The sequence below is a fragment of the Gambusia affinis genome, linkage group LG12, assembly GCF_019740435.1.
Source record: "Gambusia affinis linkage group LG12, SWU_Gaff_1.0, whole genome shotgun sequence".
Taxonomy (NCBI): Eukaryota; Metazoa; Chordata; class Actinopteri; order Cyprinodontiformes; family Poeciliidae; genus Gambusia; species Gambusia affinis.
The window spans coordinates 14194189-14212344 of NC_057879.1; the positions used below are offsets into that span (position 1 = coordinate 14194189).

General features: G+C 38.7%; 2 protein-coding genes and 3 non-coding genes across 6 annotated transcripts; 4 read left to right on the forward strand and 1 right to left on the reverse strand.

Annotated features, from left to right (window-relative positions):
• Positions 1 to 84: 84 nt before the first annotated feature.
• Positions 85 to 156, forward strand: trnap-agg. Its single transcript has one exon. It is a non-coding gene; the product is annotated as a tRNA-Pro (tRNA).
• A 363-nt stretch (positions 157 to 519) lies between these two features.
• Positions 520 to 591, reverse strand: trnaw-cca. The gene has a single exon. It is a non-coding gene; the product is annotated as a tRNA-Trp (tRNA).
• A 1083-nt stretch (positions 592 to 1674) lies between these two features.
• trnag-ucc lies at positions 1675 to 1746 on the forward strand. The gene has a single exon. It is a non-coding gene; the product is annotated as a tRNA-Gly (tRNA).
• A 1051-nt stretch (positions 1747 to 2797) lies between these two features.
• On the forward strand, positions 2798 to 8420 carry kncn (kinocilin). 2 transcript variants are annotated; one of them, XM_044133778.1, is made up of 5 exons: positions 2798 to 3156; positions 5186 to 5254; positions 5356 to 5421; positions 6212 to 6305; positions 7273 to 8420. In XM_044133778.1, exons 1-5 carry the CDS (start codon positions 3009 to 3011, stop codon positions 7286 to 7288), a joined length of 393 nt encoding a protein of 130 aa, XP_043989713.1. In that variant the 5' UTR covers positions 2798 to 3008; the 3' UTR covers positions 7289 to 8420. The 2 variants fall into 2 exon arrangements, with proteins under 2 accessions (XP_043989713.1, XP_043989712.1); XM_044133777.1 differs by having other exon boundaries at positions 7343 to 8420.
• Positions 8421 to 10173: 1753 nt separating this feature from the next.
• On the forward strand, positions 10174 to 15351 carry tmem275a (transmembrane protein 275a). The gene is made up of 2 exons (XM_044133781.1): positions 10174 to 10695; positions 12805 to 15351. The coding sequence occupies exon 2, from the start codon at positions 12842 to 12844 to the stop codon at positions 13451 to 13453; it is 612 nt and encodes a 203-aa protein (XP_043989716.1). The 5' UTR covers positions 10174 to 10695; positions 12805 to 12841; the 3' UTR covers positions 13454 to 15351.
• Positions 15352 to 18156: the final 2805 nt, after the last annotated feature.

Sequence of the window (18156 nt, forward strand, 5' to 3'; positions counted from 1 at the left end):
ACAAACATACAAAAAAAAAACAAAACATAATCCAACTACATCCTTTATCAAAAGTTGTGTTGTGATATTTGATTGCAACATCCTGGCTCGTTGGTCTAGGGGTATGATTCTCGCTTAGGGTGCGAGAGGTCCCGGGTTCAAATCCCGGACGAGCCCTCTTTTTCTTCTTCTTTTTGAAAATCGTTCTTTTTGCACTGTTGATGGTAGACTAGTACTGCCCCCGACGAATGTCAAAACGTGACAGTACTAACGCAGTATGCGCTCTCTGTTGTTGTTCCGACCTGTAACAACAATTTTCTATTGGTTGATTTTCAGCAGCACGTGTTGTAAATTCTGCAATTGCCATTTTTCCTAACATTTTATTTTTCACCTATTTTTTTGTCATTAACTTTTAAGCGTAACATGGTGTTTCTATACTTATACTTATTGTCTTACTCCCTGTACTATGATTCTGGCATTGCAGATAGGACGAATAAAGCGTTAAACAACTGTATTTGCAATTGGCTTTAAAATAAGAATTGACCCCGACGTGATTTGAACACGCAACCTTCTGATCTGGAGTCAGACGCGCTACCGTTGCGCCACGAGGTCTGTCGACGAAGTCAGTGCATAGAAAATACTGAAATCTTGGTATAAGAGATATACGTAATGGTTCATTGGCATCCACCGTTTTGACTTCTCTTTACGTCGATGTGTCGCTCTCTGCCACTCAAAATGCACTTTGATGGTTATTGAAGGGGGAGAAACAGCGCCAATGAAATGTCGCAGGCGGCCAAACAGCGTTACTTGCTGTGCCCCAATGTGATGCTGATGTGTAAAAAAAAGAAAAAAAAACTCTCGGTGCCTCCCAGATAAGCAATCCAGCCCATTAAAACCGCCACCTGAAATGTTCACGTCACGGACCACCAGTTTCATTTTTACGACATTCAGTTTTGGAAACGTGCGCTATTTGAACTATATGGCCGGTTAGCTCAGTTGGTTAGAGCGTGGTGCTAATAACGCCAAGGTCGCGGGTTCGATCCCCGTACGGGCCAAATATTTCTTTTAAAGTGTTGATGTCATCCAAAGTGCAATTCATCAATATTTGTAGCTTAACCTAACTTAATATGACAAGAGGATATTTTTTGCGTTTGTCTATTAGCTTTGTACATTTGGACACTAAAATTACCATATTAGTTTTCTCAGCAAAATAGTTTAGGCTCAGTCAGGATGGTGGATAATCAATGGTAATTTATTTTCAATCTGTACCCATCCAACCATCCATTTTCTATACACCCTTCGTCCCTAACTCCAGCTGCGTCCCGGGCGAGAGGCGGGGTACACCCTGGACAGGTCGCCAGTCTGTCGCAATCAATCTGTACCAATTTTGATCTGTGCATTTGTGAATTATAAGATTGTTTTAGGCCCATACTCTCCGGCCGCCCCTCGCTTAAAAGTCTAGTCCGCCACCATGGAAATCGTTTTTACAGTGCTAACACTAGAAATACAAGACAGCATTGTGATTCTCGCAGTATGTGTAACAATCGCGGCAGTCGACTAGCTTAAACAGAAAAAAGGAATGAAACAGCACTTACTGACATAGGGGCTCAGTGACACTGCTTGAAGAAAATAGAAAATAAGACCAAATTTGTAAATCCACTAAGTCCACTGTAGGTCATTTATCGAATATCCGTGGCGTTGGTGGTATAGTGGTTAGCATAGCTGCCTTCCAAGCAGTTGACCCGGGTTCGATTCCCGGCCAACGCAGGTGTTTTTGTCTCTGAAAAGGAAGCTTTGAATGTGAACTGTTTCGAATTAGTTTTCCACATATTAATTAATGGATTTTTGAGCATGTAGCTACAGGAGTGTAGTTACTTGTTTCTGTAGCTACAGGAGTGTAGTTACTTGTTTCTGTAACTACACTTGGGTTTGGTATTCCATAATTGTGATAGCATATAGGGTTACGATTTAAAAGATAAACCAAACATTTGTTTTCATTATCATCTAAGCACAGTCTTCATAAGAAACAGGAAACATTTCATAAAACAAATTATTCCCATGCGTTTAGCCTGGGACTGAAGCAAAAAGCAAAAAAAAAAAAAAAAAAAAAAAAAAAAAAAACAAACAAACACATTATCCCTACACTGTTTTGTAGCAAGTTTGAATCAAACCCTAGTAAACAGAAGAGGTGAACATGTAAGCTCATTTTTAAAGTGTCACAAATGATAAAGGCTGAGATGATAATGAGATGCCATGAGGTGCCTGTGTGAGTATTCTACACACACACACACACGCACACGCACACACACATACTTTTCATATTAGTCACATTAATTTATGATGAATCCTGGCATCTGAACAAAGACAGAAAAAATTGACCTGAGGAGGAAATGTGTGGCTGTTTCTCCTCCACAGAATACTATAAGTTAATTTGTTTCCTTGTTCAACAAGTGATAATCCTGCTTATGCTTACCCTCCTCTTTCCTGTGTTGCCATGGATATGCTATTCCTATGGCAACTGCATGCCTTTGTGGATGGCCTCGGCCCCGCCACAGAGGATTCTGAACCTTTCATTACACATTCCCTTCAAGCTCACAAGCAACTCATAGAAGTCACACATAGGCTCACTAACTAATTGTTGCCTTTTCTCTTTGCCTCCTGCTCCTCCCTCCCTGTTTTTTTTCCACAAACAGAGCTCATGATACCGGATGCTCTGGTCGAGGATTGTGATCAGATTTAAGGCAGAATTCCCTGTCATACAAGTCAGGGCTTCTTCAACTGTTCTAATTTCCAGCTGCAATAGAAACCAGATCTCCACTTTAAAGATTCATGAGATCCCTTACGAAACAGAGGACAGTCTAAGCCAGGGAAAGTGTTTCTGTGTCAGAGAGAGCGATGCACCAGTATGGGCGTGGCTGTTGGTGGAAGTCAGAGCCTGAGCTGAGGCAGATTTTGGTTCCCCAGTTATTACCTGGGCTGTAAAAGACTGTGTGGGTGAGTGTGGCAGGTGGGGGACCTCCACCTGCTGAATGAACCCTGTTAGCATCGGGCAGTACCATGGGCTACGAGTGGGCTCAGCCCTGTTTGGCATTGTTGCCGGCTGCATCATCATCGGGGTGTCCAGGGAATGTGATGCTGATGCTGTAGGAGGAATTTTCCTGGGAGCCGGAGGCCTCGGTGAGAGTCTGTAACTCTGGATGAGAAATACTTTGGTTTGGTTATTTCCTTTTCAGATTATCTTTTGCAGATGTTGCAATACTATTTAGACAGTTCTAAATAAGACAAGATAAAAGGATTTTCTAACTTTTAAAAATAATTAGCTGAACATTTTTGAGCTTTGCATCACTCTGACATTAATTGTTTTGTTTGTTTTAAAATGACTGGTGTCTACTAAATAACTGAACACAGGAGACCTTGTAGTTTCCCACAATAGGATTTCCTTTAAAAAGATAAAAACCTGAAAAGTATCTCCTTCAGCCTCCAGAGGAAAAGATTTTGTAGAGCTACCTTTTGTTACAGCTGCAAATTTTTAGGATATGTTTTTTACTTTCTTAACACATTTAAGATGTAGCATTTTTGTTCATTTTCTTTTGTAAAATAGCCCAACCTCTGTCTGACTGGATGAATCCTGTTAAGGCTTCAGTCATTGAAACATATGAAACTGCTTTTTAAAAAATATCTAAACTCTGTCTGTATGTTCATGGTAATCATCTCACTTAAAAGTTAACCTCTACCTCAGTTTCGATTCTTTTGATGCCTCTACTTCCAGGGTTACCTCGTATTTAGCTCCATCCATCCTTCCATGAAACTCTGACAAGCTTCCATTTCCCTGTTAAAAAACCCCCAAAAAACAAAACATCTCCACAGCATTGTTATGCCACTACCATGTTTCATCATGAGAATGTTTTGTTCATGGTGACCAGTGATGTTAGGTTTTACTTGTAGACCAGAGTCACTAGAGACATGAGGCAAGCTATTGTCTTATCTGACCAAAATGTTTCCTCTACATACTTGACATCAGCCATAAAAGCCTTCTTATGGATTCTTCACCAATAGTGTTTTTTTCTTTTCTTTAAATGTTCAAAGGTGCAATTTTGTTTCATAACATTTTGTTTTCAACTTTTCCATAATATTATCTTTGATGTGTCTGCTGTGTTCTTTGGTCTTCTTGATGCTGATGATCTCCAAGAACTATCTCCATCTCTCCTTTACAGCACAGCTCTATTCTAAGATTGAATTACGCCTGGGGATTCTTTACATATACGATGGCAGGACAGTAACTGAATTCATGTAAAGGTAAAATGTTAAGGTCTGCGACTAGCGACTTCTTCCATCCAATGTTCACTTGATACAAGACTGTAACCAGAACCAGCTGATAGCAGGAGGAGCTGCTCTGATAAAAGCGTGTCTGGACTGGTTTACTGGAGAGAAAGAGGAAAGGGCAGCGCTTGTGATCTGTGGAAGACAACATCAGCATGTGTATGTATAGTTAATGAGAAATTCATTCTCACTGAGGAGCTGATCAGGTTTTAATAATTCATTTGTCTTGCTAACGTGCAGCTACCTGCATTCTCAGATAAAATCTGTGCACCACAGCGTGACCGATACTTTCACTCTCGCTGAATTTTGTGCAACTGAGCAGCAGACGTCCTAATTTTGTGTTTTTTGGGGCTTGTGTGGCTCGATGCCGCCTCCGACACACAGGCTGACTAATGAGTATGAACAGAGTGTTCTCTGCAGATTGTTTTCACTCCTTCTGCAGTTTTATGACATTTTAAGCGCAGACATGCATCACAGCCACCCTCAGGAGCTGGCAGGCTGTAATGCGAGCTCTGTAGATTGATAAGGAAAATCAATAAAGGTGCTGATTGGGAGCGCAGGACTACAGAAAAGTGTCAAAACCCTGCGTTTCAGATGCCACTTTGCACTTTGATCTGAACTAGAAGAAGCATCTCAAGTTGTATCGGTTGTAAGGATCATACTGGGAAAACTTACACTTTGGGGATTGATATATAACGGAAAATTTCCAATCTTCTGTGTCAAAGTGAAATAAACCATCTTCTATTTTTCAGACTTTCTTCTATCTTCCAGGCATCAAAAGCAATTAGGTTACATCTTAAAGTAAATTAACTAGTTACAACATGCAAATTATAAAGCAATTTCAGACCATTCATCAAAAACATCATTTCCACTTTCTGCTTTGCAGGCTTGCTCATTTCAATCTACCCCTTCATAAAAGCTTGGCTGAATATCAACAACATCCTGCCATCTTTTGGTAAGTTTTTTGAAACCATACACAGATCGAATTTCTCACTTATTAAAACACACAACAGTTTTTCTCCGTCTTAATATTATTCTACCTTTTTATCCTCCCAGGAAACTTCAGAGTTCACCCCACTGTGGCTAATGCTGATCAACCAGCTGAGACACTGAGACGAGAGGGTGAGTGGAAACAGAGTGGAGGCAGCTGAAACTCCACGGATCTTAGTTCACGTGCATTTATTATTCATTTTGATATCTGCAAATACGTTGGAAAGCTAAGAAGTACATATTTAGAACTTTTTCACATTTTTCCAGCTACAAACTTTGATATATTTTAAGTTTTGCAACAGACAAACACAAAATAGGAGATACACATAAAGTAGACAAAAAACAATAAATGATTTAAATGCGAAAAATGTGACATGCATTGTTTTACTCCAGGTTCTTAAATAATCTCCAGTGCAATCCACTGCCTTCATAATTTCCCTAATCAGAGTCAGCCAGTGTTCAATTTAATCTCACAAAAATGCAGCTGTTCTACAAAGGCCTCAGGAGTGGAAAAAACAGAGTTGTGAAGCAAAGAGGTCCATGGTAACTTTGGGGAAGCCGTAGAAATCCAGTGCATAACTAGAAGACTCAAGCGGAAACATAAACACTCCACAAATCTCGGGTTACACTGTAAAAAGAGACATTTCTAATTTATGGTAAAATACCGGCAGCTGTGGTTGCCAGAATTTTACTGCATAAATACAGTATTTATCCATAATTAAATGGATTTTACCATTTAAATAGGGTAAAATCCTTATTTATATGGTAAAATTCTGTGGTTGCCAGAATTTTACCTGATTTGTAAAGGTAAAATTTGTACATATACTGTAAAATAATCTGTGGTGCAATTCAGCTGTAGCAGTATGTGATACTAAACTCATTACTGCATTGTGTTCTGTCTGCTCTCCTGTGGTCCTGTTAGGCACTCAGAGTCAACTCCAACTGGAGCGCTCAAAGAGTCGAATGGGAACCTTCGTGGAGGGAGGACCAGCTGCTGAGCCCAATCCAGAGGAGGGGTACAAACTTAAAATAGAAATAAAATTAACTGAATTGAATATAAAGTAGACATACTTGTACTGGCCACTTTATTAGGTACATCTTCCTAATATTTTGTTCTCAGAAATTTGGAGAAATGGTTTTGCTTGCGGTTGATCAGCAGGCTTTGAAATACTCAGTCTCCAAGCAACGTTCAGAATTGCTGGGAGAGCAAATACATTCAAAGTCACTAAAATCAAATTTCTTCTTCCTTCTGATGCACAGTTTGAACTTCAGAAAGTTTTCTTCAAAACATCTGGATGTTTTAGCGCAGCAAGTTGCTGCCAGGCGACTGGCTGATTTGCTATTTTTGCTAACAAGCACTTGGACAGATGTTCCTCATAAAATAGCTGTTGAATGTATATAGAGATCTGTTAAAGAAACATGTTCTTTGCACATCACACAAATACCTGTAGACAGACCAAAACATCTGTAGACTTTCTTTAAAGCTTAAGATGCTGTTAATTTTAGTTAATAAAATTGGGTTGTTGCAAAAGACGTTTTTAACCCTTTAAATGCCACGAGGACACCGGTGTCCTGATGGACCCATTAACTGACATGTAAGTGTTTGGGGGTGAAAATTAAGGCAAGAGTACATTGAAAAATAAGTATTTGTTAGGAGACTCTGGATAGATGTTCTTAACAATGTGTTTGTTTTACATTGAGGACATATGTGTTCCAATGTCAATTGTTTACTTATAAATAATAAGCCCAGTCTTTAACATTTTAAGAGAAAAAAGCTGAACTAGCTATATTAAAATGAAACCTGACTGAGTGAAACACATAGGTGCCATATACCAATCCTCAATCATTTTACAGTTCTCTGAATATCAACAAGTCCACTGAAAAGTAATGAACATGTGTAGAACAGATTCATCCAACCCAATCTTCTTCTGATATGTTTGTCTTTATGTGTCTTTTTTCTCTCTCTCTTTTTATCTTTTTCAGTTCTGTCACACACTGACACCTACCACATAGCCTTCATTGCCAGCATGACTCATGCGTTGGTCTGTTGCAGGACTTCTTCAGACATGCCAGATGTCTTATCGAGACAGAAAATGAAACAGTCACCCACTGCTCAAGACCTTCCGTGATGTCATCGTGTCACATGACTCCACCATCAACTCTCCCCGGCAGCAGTATTCTTTGTACAACTATTGTTAAAGCTTAACTGCAGATTACTGTTCCCTCTTTTTATATAAATTATGTGGTCTAATAAACCTACCCAAACTAAATCCATAATATATATATATATTTTAGATTTGTTAAAGTTAAATTTTGAAACCAGCGATGGAGGTGAAGCTCATTTAGAGGGGCTTGTGTGATATTAAGAGTAGAATTAAATTGAAGGTTAGTTCCTCATGAAGGCAAAGCAGATTTGTGTTTTGCCACAAACAGTGACATGTATTATGTTCACACGGTGACCTGCTCCCCACCGTGCAACATAATGAACATATTCAGGACGGCGCAGGGAGAACAGCTGTTGCTTGGAAGGTGGTGATGGTAGGAAGGCTGCAGTCTCACAATAAAATGTAACGTGCTGTGAGGATGAATGATGCAGAGTCGTGCTGATAAAGCTTAACCAACAGGTACCTGAGGACTCAGCAGTGCCTTAATGGCTGCCAGCAGCTTTATTGTCAGACTTCAAACAGAAATGCCTCACCATACAATCCTTCTGCGTCACCGAGGGCAACCATGAATGTGCATGTGAAGAAAATTACAGTATTCAGTGCTTTGTTCAATCAATTGAAAAGCATGTCAGTGTAGTATTGTATGGTGATTACTAAAGTACACCGAAACACACCCCTTGAAGTACAAAGCATTTAATCAGGTTAAAGTAACTTTTCTTTGTTTTATTTTTTTCATTGTAATTTTACTTTCAGTAATTTGAGATTGTCTGGACTAAAGCATACCTTTAGGTTTATATAAAAATTGAATTAGTTATTAATAAATTTGATTTAACTCCACATCATGTTCAATCCTTTTTCTGTGTATGACATTCATATGAAACATCTCTTGATAATCATTGGGATTCTCCAAGTGATTAACCTCTGATTGAAGCTAGCCTGTACTGATGCTCTTGCAATAAATACTTTTCAAATTTAAATTTGTTTTAAATGTCATCTCAAAATCCACAGGAAAGCATCTCACCTAGTTTTCCTCCTCCATTTGTGTAAGCTGGTCTTTGAGCAGCAGCAGCTGTTTTATTGCTCATTTCATCACATTCCCGTTTCAAGAAAATCTAAAAAGAGATTTAAATTTCATGTGCAAGAGCAAAACCAAGCATATTAGACACACATAGAATAAAGGCAAGCTGACAAGAACAGGCTTCAACAATCTTCATCTTCATTCAGCCCCACTTCACGCTGAGTGAGGTACGGAAAGTCATCTATGATTTAATAATCCTCTGGCTAGTTCAGGAGTTTTTAAAATTAGATTCTGTTTAAAGCCCATAAGAAGAGATCTACTTGTTTTAAATAAACCTTTTCTTTGTTTTGTATAAAACCAGATTAATGGGTCTCTCTCTTTCTCATTCTTAATGGATTTCTCTTGTGTAAAAAAATATCTGATAACAAAAATCACATAGTGCTTTAAGAGAATATCTTATGACTCTTTAAATCACTGCCAGGTTTAATTAAATGGATATTGAAATGAAGGCTTGTGGTTGTTCATGTTATTCACTTAGAGAACCTTATATTAATTATATCATTCTTTTTGTAAATGGGATCTATCAACTGATAGGTTTCTGGGACTTAGCTGTCAAAGAAACAAAACCTTTTTTAATATTTATTTGCTAAAAATCTATGTATTTCAGCTTTTCAAAAAGTTTAAATACTCAAAGATGTACTCTTTCTTTTGTACATATTAGATGCCTCAAGTCTTTGACGAAGAATGTCAATTATCCCATTTTTGTTTAGACTGTCAGCTCCAAAAAACATTGTTTGGTCCCAAAAAACATTGTTTGGTCTTAAGCTAAACATTTTGCAACTGACCTTAAAAAAGTAACAGTTTATAAGCAACACACTTCAGATAAGTTTAATCCCACTGTTACTAGTGGGTTTAATTTTGGAGATGTAAAATAAAAACACATATTTTATATCTTTAGAGATCAAATTTCCACATCAGAGTAAGCATGCAAACAGGCAAACAACAAATATTTTAGACCTCCAGCAAAAGGTAAAAAAAGTAAAAGCTGGATAATAGTCACAAAACATACAATTAGAATGGTTTAAATAATCATTATTTTATTGATTTCTGTAGTGCTTTGCTTTTTAAATTGATAGCTCCTCAAACCTGAGATGTCTGTTTTATTTTCAGTACTTGTTTCACACAGGAAGGTCACTGGTGGTGCAAAGACTCCAGTCTCCATTTCCATGTAAATAATCATTGGCTGCCATCTAATTAATGATTGCACATGTGACAAGATCTTTGCACTGCATAAACTCTCACTCTCACAAAACTTAATATGATTTCTTGACTTTCTGGTGTTGTTTTGAGATTGTTGACCTCAGTCTTGACTTTTTTGGAATAGCTATTAACTTAAATATGTGTAAAAAAAAAAAAAAAAAAAAAAGTATTTAATGGTAAAAGCTTTTCACAGAAAGTCTTCAAAAATCCTGAACAATCAGCTTACAAATTTGCCATTGCCATTTTAATGCCTGCCAATATTAAGAGGTGAAAATTTAAGTTCTTCATTGTTGAAATGAATGAAATTTGATGCAGCATAAATATTAACTAATGACAACAACAAAGCTATTCTAGATTCTTAAACATTGGGTTTGACAAGAAAAGTAAGTTAGTTTTTTTTCTAATTATGTGGTAAATCAGCTTGCCATACAACGACCCACTGATGGATGGATCGCTGACGTGGAGACCAGCTCATCGCATCCAGCGGTCCACAGAGGAGGGCATAAGCTCTGCGCGGCACTCAGCAGATATGAATTAAGGAAACATGAATCCTTAACCCTGTCAGATAGGAAGATGCTTCGGACACACTGTGTGGATCCGCCATTTATGTGACTTGTGAGGCGCTACAAGCGTCTCTCCTCCGGTCCACATCTGGAGCAGCGAGTGAGCTCTAAAGAATTGCCGTCTCACCTAAATGATCTTCTGTCTCCTGCCGGATTAGACAGCCCACAGCTTTGTCTGATGTTTCCTGTGCCACTGATTGAATTCCTCTCATGACTTGTGCAGCTCGGGGTTAAAAAGGGGGAACAGAAAAAGCAATGAAAGCAGGATGCACAATATCCGTTTGTTGTCGATGCATCTTTTTTAGCGTGTCAGTAATTACATGCGACTATGAAACGGGGAATGACCGTGAAAATCTAATGGAGTAACAATGGAAGCACCTTTGCTGGGTCGACGTAATGGGTAAGGATTGATTCAGATTTGTTTATTTTTACATAGAATCAGCATATCGTAATGCTTGGGACATACATTCTGACAAAATCCAATTTACACTTGCACAAGATATGAAAGACGGCATACTCTTCTTTTCTCTAACATGCTGAATACATGCAAACTGGAATAAATTTGAAATGGAAAATTATTTGATAGCAAATGTGTACCAAAGGCCTTTCTGGCCTGAAGTAGCAGCTACACTTCTGATAATATTTAAGTTCTCTGATCCAGAGCAAATAGACGTCAACGCTTGTCAGACATCCTCAGTTGTTAAGACAGGAAAGCATGTTTTTTTTTTTTTTTGTAAGAATTTAACAATTACATGCTATTATTTACTTCAACACATTTGCTGTTTGTCTATCTCAATTAATTTTTGAAATCCATCAACTAAATTGTAGAATTGATATTTAAAACTAGATTTTTGCTGAGAGTATCTTGGAGTTTGGTTCATGATTTCATGAACCAATTTCAGGATTGCATTTCAAGGCATTCTTTCAGATTATGTAATGCGGGCTTTGGATGTCAGGCTTTGGATGTATTTCATATCGGTGTGCATTTCACCGATATGAAATACACAGTGGTCACTGTTTCCTGATTGCATCTCTTGAATTACAATATATATATTTTTTTACTATATGTGTGTTTATGGCTTCTCTTTGTTTTCAAAATATAAAGTATAGTACTTCACAAAAATGATCAGACTCCTTGAACATCACAACAAAAAAACCCACTTCAATGTCTTTTACTGAGTTTGTGATGGGCTAAATCAATCTACCATGTAGTTGTGAAGAGGGAAAAAACCTGAAAAAGGATTCTCAATTTTTATTTTATTAAATTTTTTACAGATGAATGAAAATTCAACATTTTTCATTCTGACATTTCTTTGTATTTTTCTTCTTCTTCCAGTATACCCCTAAATAAAATATAGTGCCATCAAATACCTTCAGAAGTCACCTAGTTAGTATGTGTATATCGGTGTGTAATTTATTTCCACTACAGTTACAAACACTTCAAAGTTTTCTTAGAGAAAACTGGTGACCTTTTTAGAATGCACACTAAACAGGTCTTAGATATTCAAAGCTGTGAATATCTAATGAGGAGAGCAACATTCAGAGAAGCAGTCAAGAGGCCAACAGGTGGTTCTTCAAAGCATTTACTTGGATGGGATAAATACAAATGCTCTAACATGCTGAATACATGCAAACTGGGATAAATTTGAAATGGAAAATTATTTGATAGCAAATGTGAACCAAAGGCCTATCTGGCCTGAAGTAGCAGCTGCACTTCTGATAATATTTAAGTGAATTTGAATGACAATTGACAGATGACACATGATATCTTAAACATGTCATATGTTTAAGATCTTTAGTTGTAAAAAAGAAAAAGAAAGAAAATACTGCATAATTTTCCTTCCACTTTATAATCACATACACTTCTTAATGGTGTTTCACCTACAATCGCAGTAAAGCTGTCATGTTACGTGTTTTTCTGTGTGTTTATTTCGAGTTTCCTGTGTCTCTGAGTCTCCGTGTTGTCCTGTTTCCCAGGTGTGTCTCATTCCCCGATTACCTTCTATGTATTTAGTGTCACCTGTGTCTCTGTGTCTCTGTCGGGTCCTTGTCTCAGTTGGTGTCTTGTCTACGGGATTCTCTATCCAGACTGTTGCTCCTTCCACTCGTTTAACCAGTTGCTACCGGTGTTGAGCCCTGGAGTCAGCTCAGCCGTGCTGCCTGTGTTTGTGGACTATTTTTGGGCTATTATTTATCATTAAACAACCATCATCTTCTTACCTGGGTCTCATAGCGTCTGCCTCACCACCTCACACCTGCACTTCATGACAAAAGCACACCAAAGTGTGAGGTTGTGACTTGCCATAATGTGGAAATGTTCACGGTGTATGAATACTTCTGCAGGCCTCTGTAGCAACACATCAATGAATGATTGGTGTTCAGCAATGCACAAAATAAACTCCCAGGAAGGACACTGCAGTAGTTACATTAAAGTATTATGATCTCAGATAATACATGTGTTATAGTCAGTGCTGAAGTCTATTTATGTTTTTGTTCTGTGTCCATAAAGATAGAAGATAGACAAAAGAAGTCCCGGAGGTAACAACATGGTCATCACTGACAGAAGCAACAGCACCTCTGTGCCTAAAAAGGAGCCCAAGAAGAAGAAGTCTCGTCCTCATGGCCTTCCCTCTCCGGCGCTCTGCTGTGCCTGTGGACTATGCATCATGTTGGCAGGACTTAACATCACGCTGGTGGGAGCATTCGCCTTCAGCACACTGGTGCCTTCTGCCAACCCTCCGATCATAATTGGACCCGTCCTGCTGCTGGTGGCCTTCTCCTTCTTTGGCGCCTGCTGCGTGTGCAGCCGTCTCCCTCCCCCGAGCAGCTCTCGAGGCTCTCAGGTGGGCGGCAGGGGAGCGGGATTGATGGGACACGGCGGGCTGGCCGGTGGTGCGACGTTTGAAATAGAGACCAGCGAGCACACGCTGCAGGACACCACAGCCGTGCAGCTGAGCCCCACATCCTCTGTTGGATCATCCAGAGCCTCCAGCCCGGAACGAGAGGCCCCTGGTGTGACCCTACAGGGACCTTGCAAGCTCTTCACCATGGAGACCAATGGCCCTTCCTGCACTTCTGCCACGGCAACGTATTCGGCTTCTGCAGCAGCGGGTGGGGAGGTGAGGCTCAACCTGCCACGAGAAGAAGTGATCACCTAGCAAAGCAGAAACACCTTTATAACATCCAGAGTTCTAGTTGTGTACATACGCTTCTGAGTTTGGTTTCTGGGACTGACTGTGTCCTCTTGTTTACGTAATGCCATATTAATTTGTGAAGAGTGTGGTTTTGATTTCTCTTTCTGTGCTACATGTAGTTAGCATGCAATGTTGAACACACATCAGCGTACTTGTGAATTGAAGCTTTTGGAATTCCAAATTCCTACCTCTTTTGTGCTGTTCCCTTAAAAATTTGCTTAAATCCAGGGCATTATGAACAATTTCAATGAAGAAATGAAGAGGAACAAATTTTTTTTCTCTGCACCTGTGGTCACTGCTGACCTCAACCTTCAGCGGAGATTTCAGAGGGTTTGAGAGAAATCTTGGATCACATTTTTAATCTGAAGTTACACGTGAAAGGTCAGAAGCTGTTCTTGACATGGGCAAAATCTGGCATTTGCTGCATTGCTGAACTTATTTTAGGGGCATACGATTTTATTGGTCAAAGGGGTCCAAAAGCAACAGAGACTAATTTCTAATCACAAGACCTTTGCAGTATATTAACTCAGTGTTAAACGATGCATATTGTCAAATCTTTGGAAGCATAATTCTTGTAGCTTTTGTCATCACAATAGTTAACACTGGGAATACTGTGTTTCTCTTCATCATCCAAACCTTGTGATAACGTTTATCTGTTGTTAAACTTATCGTGGGGCTCGGTTTAGACTTGTGTGAACGCATGAAGCTCACTTCACCGTTACGTACTATTTACGACATTGCAAAACCAGGTTTATTAGAGTATAAAAGCTGAGATTACATCTGCTCCCAATCACTGTGATATCTTCTTATCAGCCATAAGTCTGTGTGATCACAGGAGATGTTAAACCCCTGATCTCCTTCGAAAGGAAAGTTGCCTTAGATGAAAATTTCAGGATCAATTCAGTGAGGGCTAATTAAAACGTGCAAACTGCAGTTTCCCGAGAAAACCTCTATGTTGCTTTTTGTGGTGCATGCCAATGGCGTAAATATTTCCTTCAAGATGTGTATTTGAAGTAGCAACAGTGTACACACAATGAAAGCCAACTAGATCATAAACAACTGTAACATTGTCTCTCAAAATATTTTTTTTCCCCCTGATAAATATCAGTTTCATACCAAGTTAGAGCACTGAGCTTGTGTTTTTTTGTGCATGCTCTGGAAAAACAAAAGACTTGAAGATGCAAATATTCTCGTGAATTGTCAGTGTTTTGTCTGTGGTTTTATTTTGCTTAACATAAGAACCTGCTGAAAAAAAAAAAACTGTAAAGGACAAAACTATTTTTGTGAGGTTTATAATTTAAAATAACTATTCCAAATGTGAATTGCATAAAGAAAATAAATAAAAGAGCTCTTTCAGTAAAATTCCAGGTATACATGTGTGACGTATCGCTGAAAACCCATTGAGACTGTTCTACTTTTGATGTGAAATGAGGTCCAACTGGACTGTTTATTTACAGTGGAGAAAGCAATCACAATACATCTCAAAAAATAGATTTCAAAAATGGGCCAGTTGACATAAAATTCACTAGATATCAGTAATAGCAAGTAGTATGTTGTTGCTTTTTATATGTGTATGAATCCACACATGATCAAATTGTTTTTCCATAAATTATGTTCAAAACGTGGAATGGTCTGAATCTGCTCACCAAATTTATTCAAATCTTAGACGATTTGCTTCATTTTCTTTCACTAAACCCAGCGAAGGCTTTTTTTTGACTGTGTTTGTGATTATTGTCTCTAAGTTAAATATTCACTCTACTTTCATGTTTTCATGTATTCCACTACATTTCGTCATTCATCATTAGTTGAATTGTATCACATTGAGTGCGGCAACATTCAAAATGAGTGACTCAGAAATCTCATTTGACGTGGCAGTATTCTTTCTGTGTTTTAGTGGCTTCTCCAAAGGTTTTGCAACAAGCTTTACCTGAGCTGTAAAATGAAAGTTGATCAAGATATGATCTGGGTATAAATCTTAATTTTCCTAATCAATTCTATGGCAAATTAATTCCTTATCTTAATGATTTAGCAGTGCTTGACATTTCTGGTGCTAAAAGCCAAGGCAGGCTGGCTGAAAATGTGGTGCGAAGGACAAGAAATCTTGTCTCCTCTATAAACACATTAAATCAAGATGGCCTTGAGCAAGGAGTGCAACATGAGCTCCATCTGGCTTTTCTGGAGTGTTTAAACGGGAGGACAAAATGCTGCCACCAGAGGGCAGTAAAATGCCACATCTTTGAGTTGCAACAAACGTTGCGTAACTTGGCTGCATTTTCCAACCTGCAGAGAAATACCAGTAAATCAGAACAAATGCTTACTGGAAATTAACAAGTCTGAATCTGCGCTGGAGGACATATTATGATTGAATGAAAATATCTTTGAGCCGATTTTTTTCTTACAAGTGTTTCATCATTACAGAGGTGTTTACACGATGCGTACAATTTAAAACATGACAGTGCAGCTTCACCTGGAATCAACCAGTTCCCTGCCCTAATATGGTTCTGAAGATAAATCTCTTGTTTCCACATGAAATGATGAAGGCAGAGAATTTCCTGGCGTCCTAGTTAAAATGACTAGGAGAGCTTTTCTCATGCTTAATTTTTCCCCCTCCACAAACTGTGTTGCAAATATTCTCATACCCTTTTTTACATTTACTCTAATATTATTTAAAAAGTGATAAGTCAAAACAAGACAGCATATACTTACAAAGTTAAAAAAAAAGATGATTTTTTTGTTTTTTCTTCATCTAATAAAAATCTCACAATTGTGGCACTCATACGGTATAAGTTCTTTTTGTCCTAAATCAAATTAGAGATATTTTGAGAGCTAGAAAATTATTGACCTCGGAGCCTGCTCCTTCATTCTGACTGAACTTGAGTTATTTTGCAAAGAACAGGCAAATATTTCTGTCTCTGGATGTGCACAGCTGGTAGAGACATAACTCTCAAGATTTGCAACTGTAACTGCAGTGAAAGGTAACTCTATAAATTGACTTTGGGGGATACAATTGCACTGCACACTTTCAAATTTGCTTTCATAAAATATAGTGAACTCTGTATCCTTAGCACTCCACTTGATAGTTGTCCAAAACCTTGTCCTGGTTCATCAGATAAAACACCAATAAAAGATGTTTTAATATGAGGTTGTGACATGCCCAAAAGCAGAAGTTCAAGGGTTATGAATATCTTGGCAAGGCACTGTAAATCCATACGCAAGAAGTGAGAACAATTGATTTAAAATAGTATGTTGTAATCTTAACACAAATGCAGTTTATTTGGGGTTCTTGTCCAAAATGTGGTCAAAGTAGTGTCAGGAAGCAGATGGTGGGTTGAGGCTTGTCTGTGACTGCAGGAGCCAGGTAGGAAACTCAGCCAAGACACAGATAGTGTCATGTGTCCTCTTCATTTATTGGGATTTTCTTTGACTATGCTGTGTCAGAAGATATTTATTTTTTGGAAAGTCATCAATCCACCCACTTCCTGCACTAAGCTGCTTTTATGTTTCATTGCAAGTCCCAGATCCAATAGACAGCTCCTGTGGGACACTTGCCAAACACTGTCCTATATCCTCTACCTCTCAGACTCGAATGAACAGATTGTAAAACACAATGAAGATTTAGGCATCTTGATGCTGGAGAGTTTACTCCCTACAACGCTAAGTGGAGCATTTTTATGTTTACAGATCAGGTACAGCTCCCTGATCTGTACCATGGTTACATGATGTAGTTTAGCTTACTTTTCACAAGATGGACAGATGGATGTCCCACTTCAGCACTCCAGGGCACCCTGCCCTCAGACTGCTTTAAAACTCATTTTACAAGCAGGGAAGTAGTGCCAGTCATACTCTGGAAATTGTCATTGTTTTATAGTTCTATTGGACGGGAATGCAGACTTCCTTATTACCGGCTGTAATTTGCAAATTCTGAAGAAGGGATTTGGCACACCAGCATGATGGCACAGGATAGGTAATTAAAAATGGTTTCACCAGATGCAGCTTTTTCTTTTTGTTGTATGTTTTTTGTACCACAGCAATGTTCCCAATGCTAGGAGGAGTCGGTCAGTGATTTAAAAGAACATGCCGTACCTTGCCAAAGTGGTGACACATGCTGAACTTTTCCACACGTTGTAATAGTGACATAACACACATTATTTTAAATGAATTGGACTAGAGCCACAGCACAAACACACTATGCAAAACTAAAGAAATATTTTAAAACACAAAAAAGGTTAATATTCCATGGTTCCACACAGATGTGGATGTTGATGATCTTAAGCCCCTTAAGATCAGTGTGTCTCGATTAGCAGTGTGTTCCTCATTATTGTGAGTGTGAGTAATAGTGTGAACCTGGGAGCATGGGCAGGAAGTGAGCATGCAGTAGCTGTGGTCAATGGTCCAATTATGTCATTTGCAGCAACATGATGGTGCAAATGATCGATGGGTTGCTGGTTTGATTCTAGCTCTATCTGCCTGTGTCTTGTGTTCTTGGGCAAGACACATCACCCACCTTGCCTGATGATGGTCAGAGAGCCAGGTGGAGACAGCTTGTGAATGTGTGCGTGAATGGGTGAATGAGTAAATAACTAAATGTAGTGTGAAGCGCTTTGGGGTCCTCCGGACTTGATAAAGTGTTATAGGCCATTTACCATTCTACACTCAGCAATGCCGAA